Source organism: Porites lutea, chromosome 4 (assembly GCF_958299795.1).
Source record: "Porites lutea chromosome 4, jaPorLute2.1, whole genome shotgun sequence".
Taxonomy (NCBI): Eukaryota; Metazoa; Cnidaria; class Anthozoa; order Scleractinia; family Poritidae; genus Porites; species Porites lutea.
Genome location: NC_133204.1, coordinates 39,694,423 through 39,715,195, shown reverse-complemented (window position 1 = coordinate 39,715,195; position 20,773 = coordinate 39,694,423). Strand labels below are relative to the sequence as shown.

The following is a 20,773-nucleotide window of genomic DNA, read 5'->3' as shown; positions in this document are numbered from 1 at the left end:
AAATTGCCCAAAAATTTCGTTGACCTAAGTACAGTCTTGTGCTTGAACAAGAAAAACATTTGGGGTGAATATTCTTCGGTTCCTTACGTCAAGTACGTGGAACTATTTACACCTCGACTGAATAAACTTGTAACGAAACGGCTGGTATCGAAGCGACCGGTCACCCTCAGCACAAGTGTCTTTTGCATATTCGGTACATCTCTCGCCGTTTTTTATATAAGAATAATGTGAAACGGTAAATTTAAGTTTTTGTGAAGCGACAGGACGGTAGATTTTACTCTTCAAATTTACACGCCGGACAATTCAGTTACACAACAAAACGCAGACAAATTTAAACAGTTTTCAAATAATTTTAAGGAACTATTTTTTAAGCGAGGTTTTCTCTGCCGCAGCCGTCGTGGTAGCCTAAACCCCCGGACGTAGGTCTCTAATGAGTTCGGAGGTGAAAGAAAAATGACCATACATGTCCATCCACTTTCTGACAAAGCAGTCGAACAACGGCTCGCTGCTACATCATGTCACAGCTCTGAAACTCAAAGAGCAACTCCCCTCTTGTCTTTAAATGCGATGACATTACACGCTTGTCAGTCCAGTTCAAAAAGTCTTTTTCACAGCTCCTCCGTCCCTGACGCTAGTCTACTCCATTCTTCTCCACTTCCGCAGCAACAGCGGGTGCCTCGTCCATTGGTATTTCACCTTCGCCACCATTGAAGGACTAAGAAATTAAAATGTTATTTGTTAAAAACATGGAAAAAAGAAAAACAAACAAACAAACAAAGAGTATCATTAACAGGAATGCTGAACTTCCCTTGTTATTCAGTTGCACACGACAAGTACGGTGAATGAAAAAAAAAAAGGAAACTTGAGTTAGACTCGCCACAGCTAGGGGCGTAGCCAGCCCACAGACCTGTAGGCCTGGGCCAACAAATTTTTGGTTTGATCACTCTACTGCTTGTAATAAATTATGCGTTGTTGGTTAAGAGCTCAAAGTGTTGGTGAGGTCAGTGCTTACTAGTAATGCATGCAATTTTTAGGTTGTGTAGAAATGAAAGTCAGCCAGGTCTACAAATAGTCGAAAAGCTGGTTAATCCCCTGACAGCACATGTAATTAAGGGTTACAAAAAAACTGAACGTTCAATACATTAACTGACTAGCCAGACCGGTTAAGTCGTTAAGGGAATTTCATTATAAACCATGACACCACGACTCTCCCACCAGATCAGTTTGTTTACAGCTGAAAAGTATGCAGGGAAGTGATAGGTAAAAACTCTCGAGAAAACCCTATCTCACTCTAAAATTACCGGTCCGGCCTGCCAGGCTCTAACTTTTGTGAAGCACCCTCAATAGAATTAAAGCAAAAATGGTAAATTTCCGTCTCACTACAAGCTAGCCCAATCGATTTTGAAACGCAAAATTTCCCTCCGTACATAAACCCCCCGTATATAAGCCCCTCCAAAAATAAGCCCCTCTAAAAGGGCCTTTGAAAAATATAAGCCTCGGGGCTTATTTTCGGAATTCTACGGTATGTGGTTTCTTCTTTTCTTGAATAGGGGGGTATCCTGTGCACGACCGAGGAAATTCATTCTTTAAATGGGTATGTTGACCAAATATGGGAAACCATAAACACTGTCACAGGAACTCCAATCATTGGAGCTAATTTTCAGCTGAGTTCAGTGATGACTCAGGTCTTGTCAGGTGCTGTTTTAGTTTTATCTGCTGCAAGATAACTGTACGTAAATACGTCCTCATGAGTCATGGACAGCAAGATTCAGGGGTAATGTAAACTTCCTTCCCTATTTTTTAGTTTTGATCTCGAAGTATTTTTAGAGTTCAGCAAGAGTGAAATTTCAAAATGGCGTATGGTACATAACACTCTAAATTCGAGATTTCTCTGAGAAAAAAAGGTTAAAACAAATCATAGAATAAGAGTTTGTTCTCGTAAATTCAAACTGCCGGTTTAAATTACAGAAAGAAGAGTTCTATGAATTGTTTTAATTTTTTTGTAAAATAACAAAAGTAAATTGAGAGATTCGAAGCAATCTCTAATTTAGGGTGCGTAAGGTGCTATTTTAATAATAAAGAGGGTCTTTTTCTCGCATTAAAAGCGCAGAATCAGGCTTAAGCGTAAACGTACACGGAAATAGAAAATACCATCTATTCACATATATTTTATTTGATCCTTCAAGGTTTTCAACTTTATATTATTTGTAGTTTAGTGCACACATTATTCCCTTGCCCCACTGAGACTCCATCAAGTCAGACCAAAGCAAATCATGCCTTGTTCACATACGTTTATCCATAATAAGGGCTGGCTATATATCTTTTCTCCACATTGTTGAGGGCAATTCCTTTGGTTTTGAATTTACAACACCTATGAGAAAAACATTAAAATACCCATACTTGTGATATCCATTGCATGCAACAACTCTCTTTGGAGGTCACAGTAAGTTTTGTGTAGTAACGCTATAGTACAACTAGCAACAGGCTCGGATCGAGGATAAATACTGGCCAATTTCCTAAATGGACGCCAAAGGCACATGCTTCTAGAGGGGTCCTTCAGACAGGATAAAATTTGGCCAGTTCTATTAAACTCGGATAATTAGCCAAGCAAATGGATGGATTATTATTTTTTTAATGCCCGGAAATTGGAAAAAAGCAGTTGTCCAAACCATTTACCGGACTTCAACTTGGAAAGTTCCTTGTTATTAAAAATATATTTATTATGAAAAAATCTGACCGATTTTCATAAAACGGTGGAAACTGGTGTGGATCTGCACCTGAGCGAGCCTGGTCAACCATGGGAACAACAGAAACAAGAAAATAAAAAAGCAACAGGTTAAAAATTGATAAGGAAAACAAAAACTCTGAATGTACAGCATACTTTTTCTGATATTTCTTTTCCCTTATTGCATGGCTTATGTTATCATCATTTCCTCGATAGCAATCATTGCGACTCCTATTTCTTTGGAAATACCCATTACAATGTAAGAGTCTCAAATATTTAAATACATACATTATTGTTGGCTTATACAGTGCCTGAAAGCACAAAACATCCACAAAATTTGCTGTCAGCGGATTTGGATGTTTTAAGAAAGTTTTACAACTCAATTGTAAAACGCAGTTAATGGAGCATGACGCCCTCAATCAACAACATGTAACGCAGTGTTATGCTATAGCCCTTATCAAATCTCATAGAAGTTTACTCGTGGTGGGTAAAACTACTGGGTAGTACGTAAAATCACGGCTATAGCTGGGAAACTACTGATACAATAGCAATCCTTGTTTTTTGTTGCAGTTGAGGCTAGTTTCTGATGTATCGCTCATTTTGTATGGCTAGTAAAAATAATTTTCCTCATGCATATCTCGTGGAGCACTTTAGGTGCACGTTCTGTTCTGTAGAACAGTATTTTTCATTGGCTTACCTTGTGATAGCACTCGGACTATAAAAGGGCTAGTATTAAAAAGTCCTGTGTCTCATTCCGAGCTGTATTGCGAAGTTGGTTACTTCAACCGTCCTAAAGTTTTGTAATTCCCACCCTTCCCTCCCTTTGGAGGCTTTGTTGCTGTTACTAATAAACACAGGCTCACCGCTTTCTTCCACCTTTGGTTTAAGTCTCACGGCGACTTCCCCAAGCTTTGATTTTAACGCAAACTTTTATATTTGATTGTATTCCAGCACGTGCTGGCGGAGTCGGCTCGTGGTGCTGCTAAGATAAAGTTCCTAGAACAAAATATTTGCCTACGCCGTTCCATTAAGTTGCATGATGCTGGCCGGAGGTTTCAGCTTGTAATGCCGTGGAGTGTTAGGCCGTATCAAGTTTGTTTCTTTCGGACCTACCTGAACTTGTCCGATCCGGCGCATGTAAATTAGCGCCGGGGAGATAAGTAAGGCTTATGGTCACGCTATGGAAGTCGTCCACCACGCCGATCGCAGAGCGGTGTTCCCCCCATTACGCCATCTGTTTGTTGTCTTATTTTAATACACTTTATTGTAAAGTCTAGCTAAAGGAACTACGACATTAACACAAATTAAGGTATAAAATTTCTGTCCAGCAATGATCTGCTGGAGAATACTACTCCTAGCTGTGGGTGGTCCATGAATAGTTGGCTGGAAATTCAAGCTTTGAGAGCAACTGCAAAGACAGTTATAGTGTAAATTCCCAAACACTGCTGAAAGAACGTTGTTTTGCTTAAATTATTTTGCAAGGGTAAGTATTTTTAATTTGTCTTCCAGCTCCAAACTATCAGCTACAGTTCCTGCATTCATTCCTGGGAAGACATACACAGGAGTAACATCTGGCGGGCTTTCCAGTGAGTTGGTTATCAAATCCACTCTTTCACCTTTTGTGCCAGAGTTCCGTCCTTCGGGGTCCTTTGCTCCTCTGTTGTCAGCACCCTATCAACCCACCTGCAGTTTATTACAGCACAACAGTAAACAAGCATATCTCAAGCATCAAAAGGTTGATTTAAAAGAGGTATGTAGGTCAATAATGGAAATGTTCTTGAAAACTTTTACTGCATTGAAAAATGGAAGTGGTTATTTCCAGTGTTACTAGGAAAACCATAAACACCTTAAATATGTCAGGAATGGTTATTGACTTTGATCTCTTGCCAATCATATTCAAGGACTTTCATGCTCCAAAACCACAGACAATTCAACAGTTGTCATTTGGGGTTGATTAAAATTTGCGGTACACCTTGTGACTCCCACAAAATGTAAACTGAAAAAATCCTGAAATTAGCAACAGAATAAATGATGCAGACAAAGGCAAGAATCTCACCCACAAATAACAGTTTCTTTATCAATAATTCTTATGAAGCTTTGTCCTCAGAATAGATGGTTCTAATCTTTACAATTTCCTTGAGTAGTGGTTGGTTTTGTACAAAGTTCCAGCTCAGTCGGTAGAGCATTTGACTACAGAGCTGGAGGTCGTGGGTTTGATTCCTGTGGCTGGACCATTTCTCAGGGTCTCAAAAATAACTGAGAAATGAAGGTACTCCCTTTTCACTTCAAGCGGCTAGACCTTTGCGTATTAACTTGGATGGCAACATAAAATGGCAGTCCCGTCTCCAGTTAGGGATGTAGAAATAGTGTCCCCAATTAGAACTTTCCTGCTAAATACACTAACACTCAAATAAGGTACTTTATTTAAAATTATTGTTTAGCACTGACAGTTGGTATTAACACGCTCTGTCACAAAAGGCAAAAAGGAAAGTCCTAAAATTAATATTGCTTTTGAGCATCCATTACTTTTGGAGGAGACTGATGTTTGGTTTGGTTGCTACTTTTCGAACTCTATGTTATTCTTTTTACAATAACTTTCCACTGTGATGAAATATGCGGCTACATTGTATAACTTTATTATGCACCGTTTTCTGCAGAATGTATCTCATGTAGCACACCAGACAAGTTTCCAAGCTACAGCCAACAAGAGCACAACCAAAGTTAAAAAGCCTGATAGTGCGGAGAAAATTGGAGAGTCCCAAAATGTATCAGGAAGCAACTCAAGTGAATACCTCACAGAAAACTGTGCAAATGTGAGCAACAAAAAAAGACAGAAAAAGAGGGAAAAATCTAATAGTCTCTTTGATTATCAAGGTAATGATGAAAAAACAGATGGAACTACAGAAAAAGCTGTGCATCAGGAGAAAGATGTTTCTCCACAGAAAGTCATAGATGACATGGTCTGTAGTAAGGAAAATGGGGTCACCACTTCACAACCAAACTGTAAATCATTACCTTCCTCTTCTAAAAGTACCAGCTCTTCTGAGGTTAATACTAAGGATGAGAAAGCAAACATATCCTCTACAAATCATGATTCACATAATAATAAAGCACAATATCCAGCTCCCCACTTAACTGTAAGTTTCAGTGACAAAGTGAAGAACTCATCATTAAATATAAACAGTAGTGCGAGCAAACGTGCACTAGGAGACAAATCTTGGGTAAAGAATTTTACTGTGGAAAATTCCAATAAAATTGTTGATACTGTTGATCTAGGGCATAGTTCTAAGATTAATGTTGACAAAGACAAGAGGACATCTAACCTGGGTAGCAAAAAGAGAATGGCTTCAAATAGTGGACGTTTAAGTAGTGCACCTGTTAAACCTCTGGATTCAACTTCAGGGGGAGATGGGGAACATTATCAACAAAAGTACTGTAATTCATCAAACTCAGAGACTTCAAACTTAAAACAAATACCAAGGACAGGAAAGTTCATGGGAAGAAACAACAGTTTTAAGAAAAATGCATGTGATGATGATGATAACTGGAGAGTTAAAAAAGAATTTTTGCCTGTGGCAGATTCTTCAACTTCACAAAAAATAGATTCAGTTAAAAAAGTGAATACCGAAAATCCCAATGTTCAGTCTTGCAAAAAGATAACAAGCCATCAAAAGGGGGAAAAGAGAGTTATGGACGCAAAGAAATATAACAGTGATAATAGCAGAAAAAAGTCCATGGATGTCATGGATAAAATACCCAAGACTTCAAGTAATCAGCAAACGTCTTCTGACAATAATGGTTCAAGTTTGACAGAATCAAGTGCCAAACATCCAGTTACTAAACTTGACAGTGAAGTTGCAATTATTAGCTCTCATGAACCAAAGATAAATCAGTTGCCAGCTGCTTCAGTTAACACTGCTTCATCTAATGTTGCGGCAATGAAAGGTGAATTTCCTGACTTAATGGAGAGCACTAAAATTAAAAGAGTTCCAATTACAGATGGGTTAACAGTTGGTTTTAAAGAGACAGTGACCCCTTCAAAGCCACCTGCTACTCTGTCCTACAGTGCTGTGTTGAGGTCAATACCAAAACCAAAGGTACGTTTTAGACTCTCAGTTTACAACTTTAGTATCCCCAGTAGGCAGAGAGAAGGACATAGTAATGTTTTGTATAATTTTTAGCTATAAACACTGTAGGCCCTTTTCAGCTGGATGCCACACAAACTTTCTCATGGAAAATTTATGGGATACAACTTTAAAAATTTCAGAGATGGAAAGAGCACAATTTTGGGGTTTAAGACTCTTAATTGTTATATTTCCTGACAGTTTGAATTATTGAGAAGTTACATACTGAGCATATCTTTGGAAAAAGAAGTCACTGGATAGTGCACCTTGCAGTTGAGCAATTTTTTGCATACAATCCTACATCACTTTTCATACTCTCCTATGCCCATAAAAGCTTTATCTCATGGGCCAGTCAGTCAGGCCCTCTGACCAATTAACTATCCATGCTCTTCTATCCATAGTATGTTTAAATTGTGTCTTGTCAAAGTAACTTTGACCTAACGTGTTAATTCTTGGCTTACGTGCAAATCTGCATCGCAACTGATAGCTGGTCTCCTTTGCCTAATGTAACGTACGGTAAAGCAGGTAGTCTTGTGACTTTGACTCCTTGTTATAGATTAAGAGACGAGTGATCATAATTTGAAGTGAGAGAAAAGTACATGAACCTGAGCCTTGCTATCTTTTATCCTTGTGATTTAGCAACTAATATAGTCTTTTCTTCTTGGAATAGTCAGTCATGGTCCCTACCGCATGGGAAAATGAAAAACCCACAACACGAGGTGGCCTACTGAAGGTTCCATCTCACTCAGGAGCAGATCAGCCAGAAAGTGAAGCGGGGCAAGAAAATTCACCAACAAAGAAAAAGAAAAAAAAGAAAAAGAAGACAGCAGAGAGTGGGGGGCAATCTCAGGAAGGTGGTTCAGCTAAACGCACTCAGAAACCCATCCAGTTTGACCTTGGAGTTATGCTTGAAAATATATCAGTAAGAATCTTGAAAATCTTGTAACTTTTGCACACCAATTCCCTCTTTTCTCATCCTTTATGTCAATAATGCATTTTAGTGGTGTCTCTGTTGTTTGTTTGTATTCTTTTTAGCATGGTATTTTCATAAAGTATGTTAATTCAGTAACATGTTTGAGGTTTCAGCATCCATCAGTCATAGTTATATGTTTAAGGTTGCTGTTTACAATTTTGTGACTACATATCAAGTTATGATAATGAAAAAGAAGTCATAATTTCCAGTATGTATTTCGGAAATAGTAATTGATTACATTGTCATATGACTTCATACCGATTATTGCAAATTGAAAATACTACACAATGCTAAGAAGTATAACGTAATAGTGAATAAAATATATTAATACATGTTTATGTTGTGGTTCAGTTTATCCTTGGTTTAAGTTTTATTTTATTTTCTCTTTGGGTATGGTGATGTATGCCATAATGAATGAGTTGAAAAAAAATGAAAGTAATATTTAAACCAAGGGTGAATTTCAACCACAACATATATAATAACTAGGGATACAGAAATTAAAAACTGTAGAAGTTAAAATAACAAGGAAGACTGATAATAAGTAGTCAAGCAAGAGTGGTAAATGTTGACATGTTTTGCATTTACCATGAGCTTTCCTAGCCTGATTCTCAGACGTCTGAGGTCGTTCGCGGTCCCTTTCGCTTCCAGGGAGGGAAGCAAAAGGGACCGCGAATGACTCGGACGTCTGAGAATCAGGCTAGAGCCTTCCCTGTTATCATTGCCACAGTTTTAATTTATTTTTACTTATTATTTAATATTCTTTACATTATGTATCTGTATCACATCATCTGTTTGCACTTCTTGGTATAATTTATGTAATATTTTCACAGATTTGTATCCTATCAAGTTACCTGTAATTTATTAATATTTCCACAATTCTTAGAACTTCTTTGTCATTAACTTTATTTTATGGTCACAAAAATAATAGGAAACATCCTTGAACTAATGATAGGTACTGAAGAATCTGAGATACTTTTCGTAAACTCAAGTGTTGTGCCGTTGCTTTGCAATGTTTAAAATGGGTATTTTCTTACCAGAAAACATTCATAGTAACTACATTCTATTTGTGTCTTTTTAATTGTTATTGTTTATTGCCTTACTTTGTTTAGAAGAATAGCCCAGAGAAGACACAGCAAAGTGGCAAGAAGTTGGTGGTAGCTACTGGTGTATTACCAACTCAACTATCAACAGCAGCATCATCTTATGAGGAAAAACCTGCAGTCATTTCACCATTAAAGAAAAGCGAAAACAAGGTAAAAATTCCAAGATGATCACTTTGTATTTTGCAAGCACAAACAACAATATTTAGACAGAATCCATTAGGAAATTGAGTTAATTTTTCAGAGGACAAAAACCTTGTACCAAAATATTTTAAGCCATATTGCATATTGCACAAGAAAGAGAGGAAGACCAGCAACAACATATGTAGACCAGCTGCGAAATGATACTGGTTTGAGCATTGCTGAACTGAAGAGCATCATGGGAAACTGGAAGGAATGGATGAAGCTAGTTAATGGAGTCCGAGTTCATTCGAAATAAGCAACAAAAAATAAGCAAACATTCTTTTTTACACTGTTCAAGGGTTGTAGATGTAATTAGTTACCTGTAATAACACCAAAGACAATTTCTTATGGGGGCCCATGAAAATATATTTCATCTTTGAATTTCACCAGAACTGAGAAAACACTGGTAACATTGTCATGCATAAGATTTCATTTTGTGAAATTTGAGGCTTTTGAAGTTTGTTTTCCTGGGCTCCAATAAGAACCTTTTCTTCAGAATTATTTTATACAACTTATTACATTTATAGCCCTTGAAAAGTGTGAAAAAGAACACAAGAAGTAAGATTGAAATTATTCTGGTACAAGGTTTTTGTCGACTGAAAATTAAAATTACTCAATTTCGCAATGGATTTCTTCGTAATCATGACTTCTCTTTAGATTCCTCATAACAAACTGGATTCAACTGCTCCTGTGATCAAACGAGGCAAAGAGAGAGAAACTCCAGCCAGAAAAAAGCCCAGTGCTCTAAAGAAGGTAATTGCTCACTTGAGAAACTCTAGGAAGAATAAGTACAAGCTTTGGATACTGTGATTTCTGGGCTCATTTGGGTGGGCAAGCGTTTGTTATGATTGGTCGATGGTATTCAAGGCAACTATTAACCAATCATAAGTAACGTTTGTCTGCCTAAATAATCCCAGAAATCATTGCGCCAAAAGATTGTACCCATCTTATAGTTTCTAGAGTGAAAAATTATTTCTTACAATAAAACAGTAATGTCCTTGGTGCTTGTTAAAGCTGCTTCACAATATTATTGCTGGTATTTACTGTCATACGGTCAAATATAAAAATATGAAGCATTCAATGAATGAAGTCAAGAATGTGCGAGATGATTGAATTAAAGATACAAACAATCTCACCAAGATTCAGTTCAGGCAGTTTTTCATGACTATTTGAAATGTTTGAAGAGACAAATTATAAATAATGGTAAGTGACCCTTAATTTTTTTTGTCAGGAAGGGGAAACGTTGGGATTTGAGGGGGGGATGCAAAAATATAGCTTAAACAGGGGGAGGGGGCCAGGCAAAATGTATAGGGCATAAAGGGGAGGTCACCATATAAAATTCCTTTGGTCAACAGCGCTAGCTTGTTATGAAGAATATTATTGGCCATGGGATTTGAGCCAATCAGAAACAAAGGGAAATTTTGAATGCATAATAATAAAACTTATTTTGATACTTTTTAGATATAAAAATGTAAAAGAAATCTGCATCTTTTTAAGTATTTTTCTTGTATACTTGCAAAGAACCCAGTCAATCTGACAATTTTTAAAACTTTGTGTTCTGAAGCTCCCCTTGATATCTTATTAAAATTAAAATTTACAGGAATTGGTAATTTTTGTTTTCATGTTTGATTAAAACCAGAATAGATCATCCATGGCTCAAATTTAACAGGTGCCCAATTGTGGGGGGCAGGTAAAATTCGTTGTGTTCACGTAAAATATTTAGCCCTGTTGCCTCCAGGGCAAGAATCACATCAAAACTGCTAACAGTTATTTTTATTTCATGCTGTATGTTAGATCATACTGAAAGAGAGAGAAGAGAAGAAGAAGGCGAGAGAAACGTCTGAAAGTGGTGATGTGGAAACGTCAAATGACAGTACAAATAGGTAAGAATAAATAAATAAATAATAAATAATAAATAAATAATGATTTGCAGGTAGCACATCCACATAGTGGTTCTTCGTCTACCTGATTCCTGGTCAAATTGGAATTTGGTAGTCGTTCCGGACCCAGTTCTTGAGATAAGGAGGTGGGGGTTGGGCAGTCATCCAGACCCTGAGATAACAGGGGGGGCTTGGTCTCCAAAAAATTTTTTTCGGGCCTCAGTTTGGTCTAAAAGTAAAGGGGGGCTGGCCTCCTCCCCTGGATCTGCCACTGAGTAGTAGTTCATTATTTTTAATAGCTACCCACATAGCATGCAGTTTGTACTTCAAAAAGGATAAAAGAATAGGCAAGGCTTGTAGAAGATACAAATAAAGAGGTCTGTGTAAACAAGGCACAAACATGAGACAATTTGCTTATTTAAAAAAATTGCTCAAAAGATGCATTATTATTTTTATGTCAGTAAGTCTTTGTCAGTTTCTGTCTTTTGATTAATCTAATAGAAGGATTTATTGTCAAGATAATTGACTTTAAACAATAAGTTGTTTCAGAATCACTCTTTTAGGAGGAATACAAGAAGACTTGCTATTTCTCGTTTTTGTTGTTCTCTCTTTAAGAGCATGTGAATCTGAAGGAGAAAATATTGCACACCAAGAAGTACAAGACCAGTCAGAAGGTATAGTTGAATTGATGGCGTCAATCCACATATATTTTACATTTAATATTTGGTTAACACATCGAGAAAAGGGCAACTTTTTTGGTTAGATTGTCTGGGAAATCAACCATCATGTGTCTCATATTGAGTTGTTGGTCATGATTTGTACAGGATTTAATGAGAAAATGCTTTACGTTGGTTTGAGTGTAGTGAATTACACTGTAGAACGTAATTTAATGGTAAATAATGTGATCTTTCATTCACTCAGTATTTTTCAGCACGTTGTCTTTTCCATGGTTTTAATGTATCAATAAATTTCGTGCAAGTGATAGGATGTACATAGTTGTGTTTATTTCACTTTTGTTTAAGTTTTCCTACCTCCATAATCTACCAACACTTTTGAGACCTTTTTCCTTTTGTTGGTCGAAATTTATGGTGATTGATCTACAGTTTTTGCTATCATGAGTGACACAATATCATGAGCAACATTTTTAATTATCTCAGCTGAAACAGCAGAAGAAGTTGAGCCTTCTTCGCCAACAGACCAGGAAATCGCTGCTGAAATACACAGTCGTCGATTTAGAGAGTAAGTTTTAACCAATAACTGTTTTAATGTCGCTTATATAGGCCATGAGAGCCAGAATTCGATATTTTTGTTAAGTTTAAATTTTTTGTTTCAAACGCTAGTGAGAAGTCCAGTTTGCATTTTTGTCAATGTTCAAAGAACTACATCACCAACGAACTCAAGAGGCTTCTCTCGCCTTCCACATTGTTTATTATATTGAATGGAATGTGAATTTGAGCGAATTATCACGAAACTTCGTGTTGGAATTTATGACAACAACAACTAACTGCAGAGTTATGCCCCATTCACACCAAAGCTTAAGCACGTTTAAAAGCTGTTTAGTTAAACATGGTATAAAATTGTTTTTTTCATAAAAGCTGCTTATTAACTTGTGGCTATTGCAAATTATGTTCAAATCACAGAGAATGTTAAAATTCATCTGAATCTTGTTTAAATGTCTGTGCTCCAGTTTTCCATTTATGTTTTTTTTTTTTTTTTTTTGAAACCTGGGTTAATAAAACTTGTTATAATATTTTATTGGTGTGAAGGGGGCATGAGTTTCATTGACTTTTATCTAGTATTTCCTACAAATTTTAGGATCGTAGTTTTACCCCCTGACAAACAGTGTAATTATACTGAAACCGCACTGTGGTACTATCAAAGAGCCTGGCTTACCATTGCAGGCCCCGGTTGTTCAAACGTTGGATAGCGCTGTTCACTGAATAAATCATTATCTATCGGATAAGTATTAGTAGGGAAACCAATTGTATTATCCACTCCGACTGGATAGAGATTTATTCATTAGCTCGCGAATACAGCCGTTTCTCCTTGCTCCTCTCCGCTAAGGACGTTTCCTTCAGACGAAACGTCCCTGGCGCCGAGGAACGAGGAGAAACGGCTGCATTCGCAGGCTATTTATCCATGGGACAGCGCTATCCATCTTTCGAACAACCACAATCCTCGTCACGTTGAGTTGGGACACCCCTTGCAACACCCATATTCCAACAAAAAGTTGTGTTCCAGGTTTCTGTGAATTTTGAATTTCAGGTTTCTGTGCTGCCAACTCGCAAAAATCAACATTGGGAGGGCAGAAAACATCATAGGCGCTGTTAAAGGACGCGTCTTGATATTGTAGCTTGTGTTGAATTTACAGGTACTGTTGGCAGGTCCCTGATAAAGAGGTAGATGCTGTAGCTTCTGAGCTTTTGAGAGAACTTGTGCGGTTCCAAGACAGACAGTTCCATAAAGATCCAATCAAGGTTAAAAGAAAAGTTCTTTCTAGTTCTAGTTTGTGTTCTTAAAGTAATAGCACTTTTCAAGATTTGTCATTGAAACATTTTTCTTTGAATGAGGTGTTTTCCGTCTCAACATGGATGGTAAAAACATTTACTTTATTCATGAATTACAAACTTCAGGTAAAACCCCGAGAAACTACGCCGTAAACGAACAATATATATTTGACTATAAATTTAAGCATACTGCCTTGAAGGGGGAACGTATTTTTTTAACATATATACTAAATCAATGGTAGCCTGCGAAAACATCCGTTTCTCCTCGCTCTTCGCCGCCGGGGACGTTTCGCGAAACGTCCCCATCGGCGAAGAGCGAGGAGAAACGGATGTTTTCGCAGGCTAAGTCAAGGAGGGTGCACACTTTATACATTGTTTGTGTAATTTACAGTTTTAGTTCTTATTGCTCTGTGTTAAGTTTTGGTTTTTGTTTACTTCGCAGGCTAAGGCTAAGAGAAGGTTTGTACTGGGCCTCAGAGAGGTTCACAAACATCTAAAATTAAGGAAGGTTAAGTGTGTGATCATATCTTCCAATGTTGAGCGCATCAAATCGGCAGGTTAGTGACACAAGCTATTTAAGTGGACACGTCAAAATCAAAATTCTCATTTGTCGCCTCTACTCATTTACTTCAGAAGTAGTGAGGAGAAGTTAATACAATACCAAGCAAATTCATCGTGTGTGATCATGTCCGTAATTGTCATAACCACTCTGTTTTACAAAGCATTGCTATTACAAGGAGAAATTTGATACTGATCACTCTTCGAGTTTAAAGGGTTAATACAAATTCAGCTTTATGCCTCAAAACCAATGGTTTTTTGACGGGCATGATCGCTTGCAACAAAGTCTTTGCTTAAAATCTTTCCTTTTTTTGTGAGATCCAGTTTCATTTAGATAGATAGATAGGTACTCTATTAAATACATTGCAGCATAAGCTGAATTGCGTATTTACATAATGGTAATAATTTATACTAACAATTGTAAAAATGGACAATAATTGTAATAGCTAAAACTAAAAACGTATAATAAGAAACCTAAAAATTATTTACAATTCTGCCTGAGGCCATAAAAAAACTGTTCTTAAATCTATTTGTCTTGTAACGAGGCCAAGTGAAAGTGCGCGCGTGCCTTAGATTATAGTTGCTCTTATATGGAGGCGGCAACAACTTTCTTAGCTTGTGGTTCGGGTCGCTCATTATGCTTTCAAACGTGCGCGTGCAAATGTTGTGGTGATGCTCCGCAACCGTTGGTAAACTCATAAGCGCTAAAGCTTGCTGATATTCTATACCAGGACATATGATTCGCATTGCTCTTTTCTGAACGCGTTCTAATTCTTGCGAAAGGTAGGCTGGTAGCGCGTGATGGAAAACTGGCGCAGCATAGTCAGTGACGGAGCGCACGCATGTGATGTAAAAAAGGCATAAATCTTTCTGTGGAACACGAGCTCTTTTTAGCTGAACAAGAAAATAGAGCATCTTAGCTGCCTTCTTAGTAACTTCCGTGATGTGCGCATTCCATGTTAAGTCACCAGTGATAGTAACACCCAAAAGTTTAGCATCTTTAACTAATTTGATGCACTCCTCTCCTGTGACTACTGGAGGAAAGTCACAATCTGATGTAAAACTAATGCAGAGCTCCTTGCATTTGTCTGTGTTTAACTTGACTCTGTTTCTGATTGACCAATTTACTACCTCATTTACAATACCTTGAGCCCCGCTATGCTGTCCTTTCTTTATTACCTCTGATTTAGTCGCTTTTCCCTTCCCTGGTGAAATTATCTCTTAGTAATACCTCCTGTATCAGGAAGTCCCATAGTATGACATACAACCTTTTACCCAGTTTTGTTGATGCCTTAAAGTACTCTTTTTTTGGCCGTTAGCTTATACCTATGTGGAACAGTCTTCCATCCACTGCTGTTAACGCTCCGTCTTTGCCCGTGTTTATGGCCACAGTTAAAAGCTATTTGCCATCACCTATAGTCTGAATTTTAGACGATTACTTTGAGTCGTCTTCTCCTCTCAGCAACGTCTGAATCGACCGGCCGTTAATGCCTTCCAGTGACGTCAACGTCACTACCCGAAAACCGGGTAGTCATTTTGATTGGTTGATTGTCCAAACATTCGCATAATTATGTAAAATTATGAGAAATTTTAGTGGGATTGTCGTTTGATATTCAGCGGATCGCATGCGTGGAGTTGACGAATTTGGACAATCTTTATTGTAAAGAGCAAAATTGTCCTTGTCTTCGAAACTATGAATTGTTAAATTGAACTACGAATGAAGAATCATTGCGGAGAGTCGGTAGTTTTTTCATTTAGAGCCGAGGTCTATTCAGACGTTACTGAAATAGTATAAACGACTTGAAATAATCGACGACTGAAATTCAGGGCCGAGTTGTTCAAAGCTGGGTTAAGATAACCCAGGGTTAGTGCGAGATTTGAATTCAGATTTGAAAGCTTAAAAAGCATTTCAGTTTTAATTCTTTTTGTCCACAAGTTGATGATTGGAAGTTCTAAAAATTACAGAGAAAATTATCCGAGAAAATGCTTTTGAACATAAGAAAAAGAAACCCGGGTTAAGCGCTAATCGGCCTTCGAACAACTGGGCCCAGGCTGCCATCACCTACGCCTAGCAAGTTGTGACAACCCATTACCACAATAAGTCTGTGCTATTAGCCTGTGCCTTAATTTAGGTCGCGTCAATTTCAAATACCTTAATTAACACAAGCCTTAATTTCAAATAATAAGTTACATTGTATTAACTATTTTTTCCCAATAGGAGGTTTAGATGACACGGTTGGTAGCATAATAAGATTGTGCGAAGAAAATCATATTCCAGTGGTGTTTGCTCTTAAGCGCCAGTTGTTGGGAAGAGTTCTGTTAAAGAAAGTTCCAGTCAGTATTGTTGGGATATTCAACTATGATGGGGCACAGGTTAGTTAAGACAAAACACAGCGAGCCCAACGTAGACTCTTTATTGCAAAACATTGTTCTCTAATTTTCTTAGGCCCGGTTCAAACGTCGAATTTCACATGCAGTGATTTTAACTCCTGTTTTAGTCCACTAAAATAATTAAATACGGTAGTTGATTCAGACTTGGGATATAATGGTGCCGAATTTAACTTCATTTGCTGTAAAACTTCCCTTTCTTTAAAACAACTTGTTGTCCAATATGAATAAACGGTTCTATAATTAGTGCATTATATTTGGCACGTGTGAAATTCTTCTACCTCTGAATCAAATGTCGAACCTTATAATTCGAACGTTGGCCTGTTTCAGTCGCAGATTGGGCAAAGTGGTATTTAAATTAAAACTGTCAAATTTACTTAGTTCAGACATGGAATCTCACGTGCACTTAATTCTCGAATTTAATTCGGCACACGTAAATTCGACGTTTGAACTGGGCCTTACGTTAGGAGGCAAATTTTGTTTCTTAAATGCAACAGACATTGTGAGGAATAAAATCAAAAACAATTCTTCTCCCTCGATGTAAATTTTGCTCTCAGGGCAATTTTTTTCCTGCCTTAACCAACGGACAAGTCACAATGTTTTTGCAAAAAAAAAAATAATAATAACTTTATTAATCTCCTCAAAAAGGCTTTTCAGCTTAATTTACAATGTCAAATATCTAGAACTTAGTTTTCCAAAAATACCCTTAAAAAATGCTGTTTTATTTTAACTGTAAATACATCTAAATTAGTGATAGACTGAAACTCGTCTGGGAGACTTTTCCACAGCCTTTGGCCTCTGAAGGTAAACGCGCGCTGACCTGCAGCCGTCCTACCTACAGAGTGGTATATGTAGGCGGTCCCTATTCCTAGTGTTGCAGTTGTGCACTTCCGATCTGGTTTTAATTTCTGACAAAGATATGGAGGTGCAAGTCCATTTAAGCATTTAAATACCATGGTAGCATCCCTAACCTCAAGTTGTTTAATAATTGGCAGCCACTGTAACTGCTTAAGAATAGGTGTAACAAAAATAGAGCGATCAAAACATTTCGTTAACAGAAAAGGCAGAGACCAGGTGACCATCTTCCCGCCAATTATTATGTTTAAACACGAGAAGGATCATTGCAGTTAAAAGAAAGCGTGATAAAAGTTTCATTTCCTGCGTTTGCCATTTCCCGTTTTAAAGGTAAAGAGGAGTAGTGTGTTCGCGCTCATTAAAGGTTTTGCCTGCGAGCACTGGGTTCTCCGGGGCGCTCTGATAAAAACGTAAAAAAATGGCAGAAGCGCGCGAAGAAGCCTCCCACGCAAATGTTCTTTTGGCTCGTCACGCAGTCCTCCCCAAAGTGGGGAAGGAATGCGTGACGAAGCCCCAAGAACGTCTGCGTGGGAGACTACATCAGAAGAAATCCACCTAAAACGAGAACCAAGTCCTTAGTTTTCTTTCGTCTACAAAACGGTAGCTAGGTCAAGCGCCGCGTTTACGTAAAATTTACGGCAAATGACAAACGGTGAAAAGCAGAGAGTCTCATACGAGTGCTAAAGTTTTGTGATAGGTGCCTCTCACTGTGTTCATTGATTTCCTTTCTGTTCTAGGAACATTTCAAAACACTGATGGATCTAACTCAGAAAACAAAGCAGGCCTATGATGAAAAGTGGCAAGAGGCTAAAGAAAAACTTGAGTTACAACAACAAAAGACATTAGGTACTAATCACTTTCTATGTTACTTTAATAAGTTTCATAACCGTTCGCAATCAACGTATCTGCGTCTTACCTCAGTGGCGACCAAGCTAAGGTTGGAGCACAGCTGTGATAGTACCACGTTTCTATTTCAAGTAGCCTAAAGTAGAGAGATTCCTAGGTTTTATTTTCATGTTCTTTGTCTTAACACAGAGACTACCCCCATTATGTGCCCCGCTTTGGGAGCGTCCCCTCCCGCACAGGACACCCAACCAATATAATTTAAACTTAAAAATTATGCAATTGTTGTTCAACGGCGGCGGTCGGTTGTTATTGAAAAAAAGATTATTATTTTTAGCATAGAAGCTATCGGTCAATTCGCTTACCCTGAACGTCCCGCCATAAAAGACAACTGGTTATGTACTCAATACTGAGCACATGCCTTCCAAAAACTCAAGTATTTTTAGTAGACATATTCTTCACCTTATACCGCGTGCCAAAGGCCCGCAAAAGAAAGTGACTTTTAAAAGGTTTCTGCGCTAGCAGCACCCGCCGGGTGGCCCCTGGTGCCTAACTTTTGCTCCCGGCCAAATGCAAGTTCTCAGTTTTTTCGTAGAAGTCATCTGCTGGGCACCCTGGATTTCACAGGTTTAAGAGCATAGAGATCCCTTTCAAGTTTTTCTTAGACAACAGCCTTGGAGTTCACTAAAGAAGTCGTTGAATTACCAGTAATTCGCTAACTTTCCTTCTCTTTTATTATTTTACTAGATGCAAAGAGGCCCGAAATGGAAGTATTATCAGGTGCTAAAGTCCAAGAAGATGTAGATGACATTTCACAGACAGTGGACAAAGCTTTAGGGAAGGAGAATGACCAAGTTCATGACACTGAAAGCAGTGACAATGAGGAGAGAGACAGTGATGAGGAGAACAGTCATGTTCACAGTGAGGAAGAAAACATCATCGTAGAAAATGACTTGGAAATTCAAGAACTGTGAATTTCGTTTTTTTACGACAAGGACGTTATCGTAAATGAATAGTTGACCAATACCCATTTCATTTACCTAAGATCAAGTTGTTTGACATTATTTCAATGCAATGCAATGCCATGCAATTGTGCGTAGTACTAGTATATACCTATGTAGTACCAATAAGTGCTGATGTAGTGCTAATGTGTACCAATGTAGTACTTATGTTAAACAACGTAGTACTAGCATGTGCTATAGTAGTACTAATATAATGATATAATTATACAATGTATGATGAAACGAAGCTAAAAACGGCTGGGAGGGAGACTACCTTTGACCTAAAAAACTAAATTGTAAAGGTTTTGAGAGTGTCTTTAATCATTTTAATTACTCTCAGCAAAGCTAATCACGGTGTAGGGTACAACCAAAACATCTTGTTATTAAACCCTATTTAATCAAATTATATGTGACTCTATTACAGTGCAGTTAAAGCCCTGTATCTCAACATTGAGGTAGTAGTTTAAGTTATGTACCGTATCAATACTCCAATGTAATGTAGGTACTCATTTTTTTCCCACAACAGTAGAGCATTATAACAGAGAAGTGCATTTAAAATGGTCGGTTAATAGAATTTTATATTTCCTGATGTGATATTGATGATACATTGAAGAGATCTGGTAGCCTGTGTAGCAGGCTTTCCTACCCGAGGTTAGCTAAAGGTTTGAATGACAAAAAAAGCAGCGGGGAAGATTCGTTTTTCTTATCCACGCATAGGAACATTTGATCGCAGGCTACGAAATTCCAGTGCAAAGAAACAGATATGTTAGTTCTTTGCTAACTTAAATTTTACGGTGAAGTAAATTTGAACTAAATGTAAACAATCGAAAGGAACTGTATGTACATGTAGCAATGAAAAAAAGAGTGTTGGCATTTTCAATTTCCAGTTTATGTACAAAGAGATAAACCAATAAATTTAAAATCACACACGCTCCATAGTGATGTTTCTATTAGATTACTGAGCAGGGGCGGATCTAGGGGGAGGGTGCAGGGGGTGCGCACCCCCCCCCCCTGAGATGACCTGCGGTTTTCTAATACAACTGGTATTCTGCAAAAAAAAACTATGTGGTTTATTGGTGTTGAAGTAGAGCAAGAGACGAGTGCACCCCCTCCTAAAAAAAATCCTGGATCCGCCCCTGCTGAGTGGTCTCAAAGTAAACCTCTCTTCAATCTCGTATTGAGATCTCTCACGACTTTTCAAACCGACAGTCAGACACCAGTGATAAGTGAGAACGAATTTAACCTTTCCTTTAGTAGAGTCATGTGAATGTTTCTTAATCTCTTACCAAGCAATACTTCACCGTGTGGACGTAAATTTGCTTTACGTTGTGATTTTACTTGAAAACCTGTAAAATCTGTGCATAACTTTTTAAGTGTACATATCTAAGAAGAGGATAAGATTAACAAGTTGAAATCAGACCGTCCCAATTGTAGTTGAATGTTGTTTAGCCTGTGAACAAGTTTTCTCTTGAGATATAGGACAGGGAGAAAGCTTTAAAGCGTGAGCTGACGGGGAGGATGAGCGGCGGCTTCCTTCGTCCCCCACTACGCTACCTCGGGGGCCTTCTCACAAGCTTAATGTTCGGGGTCGGTTTTTCATTTGAACAGACGTCTTGTTTAATTCTTCACGCCTCAC

At 37.9% G+C, this 20,773-nt stretch overlaps 1 protein-coding gene across 2 annotated transcripts; it reads left to right on the top strand.

Moving 5' to 3' along the window:
- The first annotated feature begins 1,633 nt into the window (after window positions 1–1,633).
- On the top strand, window positions 1,634–20,064 carry LOC140933551 (uncharacterized). 2 transcript variants are annotated; one of them, XM_073383148.1, is made up of 14 exons: window positions 1,634–1,774; window positions 4,235–4,475; window positions 5,383–6,822; window positions 7,520–7,771; window positions 8,932–9,075; window positions 9,763–9,858; window positions 10,900–10,988; window positions 11,601–11,659; window positions 12,143–12,224; window positions 13,357–13,462; window positions 13,935–14,049; window positions 16,269–16,423; window positions 18,031–18,139; window positions 18,884–20,064. In XM_073383148.1, the coding sequence occupies exons 1-14, from the start codon at window positions 1,755–1,757 to the stop codon at window positions 19,108–19,110; spliced, it is 3,135 nt and encodes a 1,044-aa protein (XP_073239249.1). In that variant the 5' UTR covers window positions 1,634–1,754; the 3' UTR covers window positions 19,111–20,064. The 2 variants fall into 2 exon arrangements, with proteins under 2 accessions (XP_073239249.1, XP_073239250.1); XM_073383149.1 differs by lacking the exon at window positions 4,235–4,475 and having other exon boundaries at window positions 1,683–1,774.
- The last annotated feature ends 709 nt before the right edge of the window (window positions 20,065–20,773 follow it).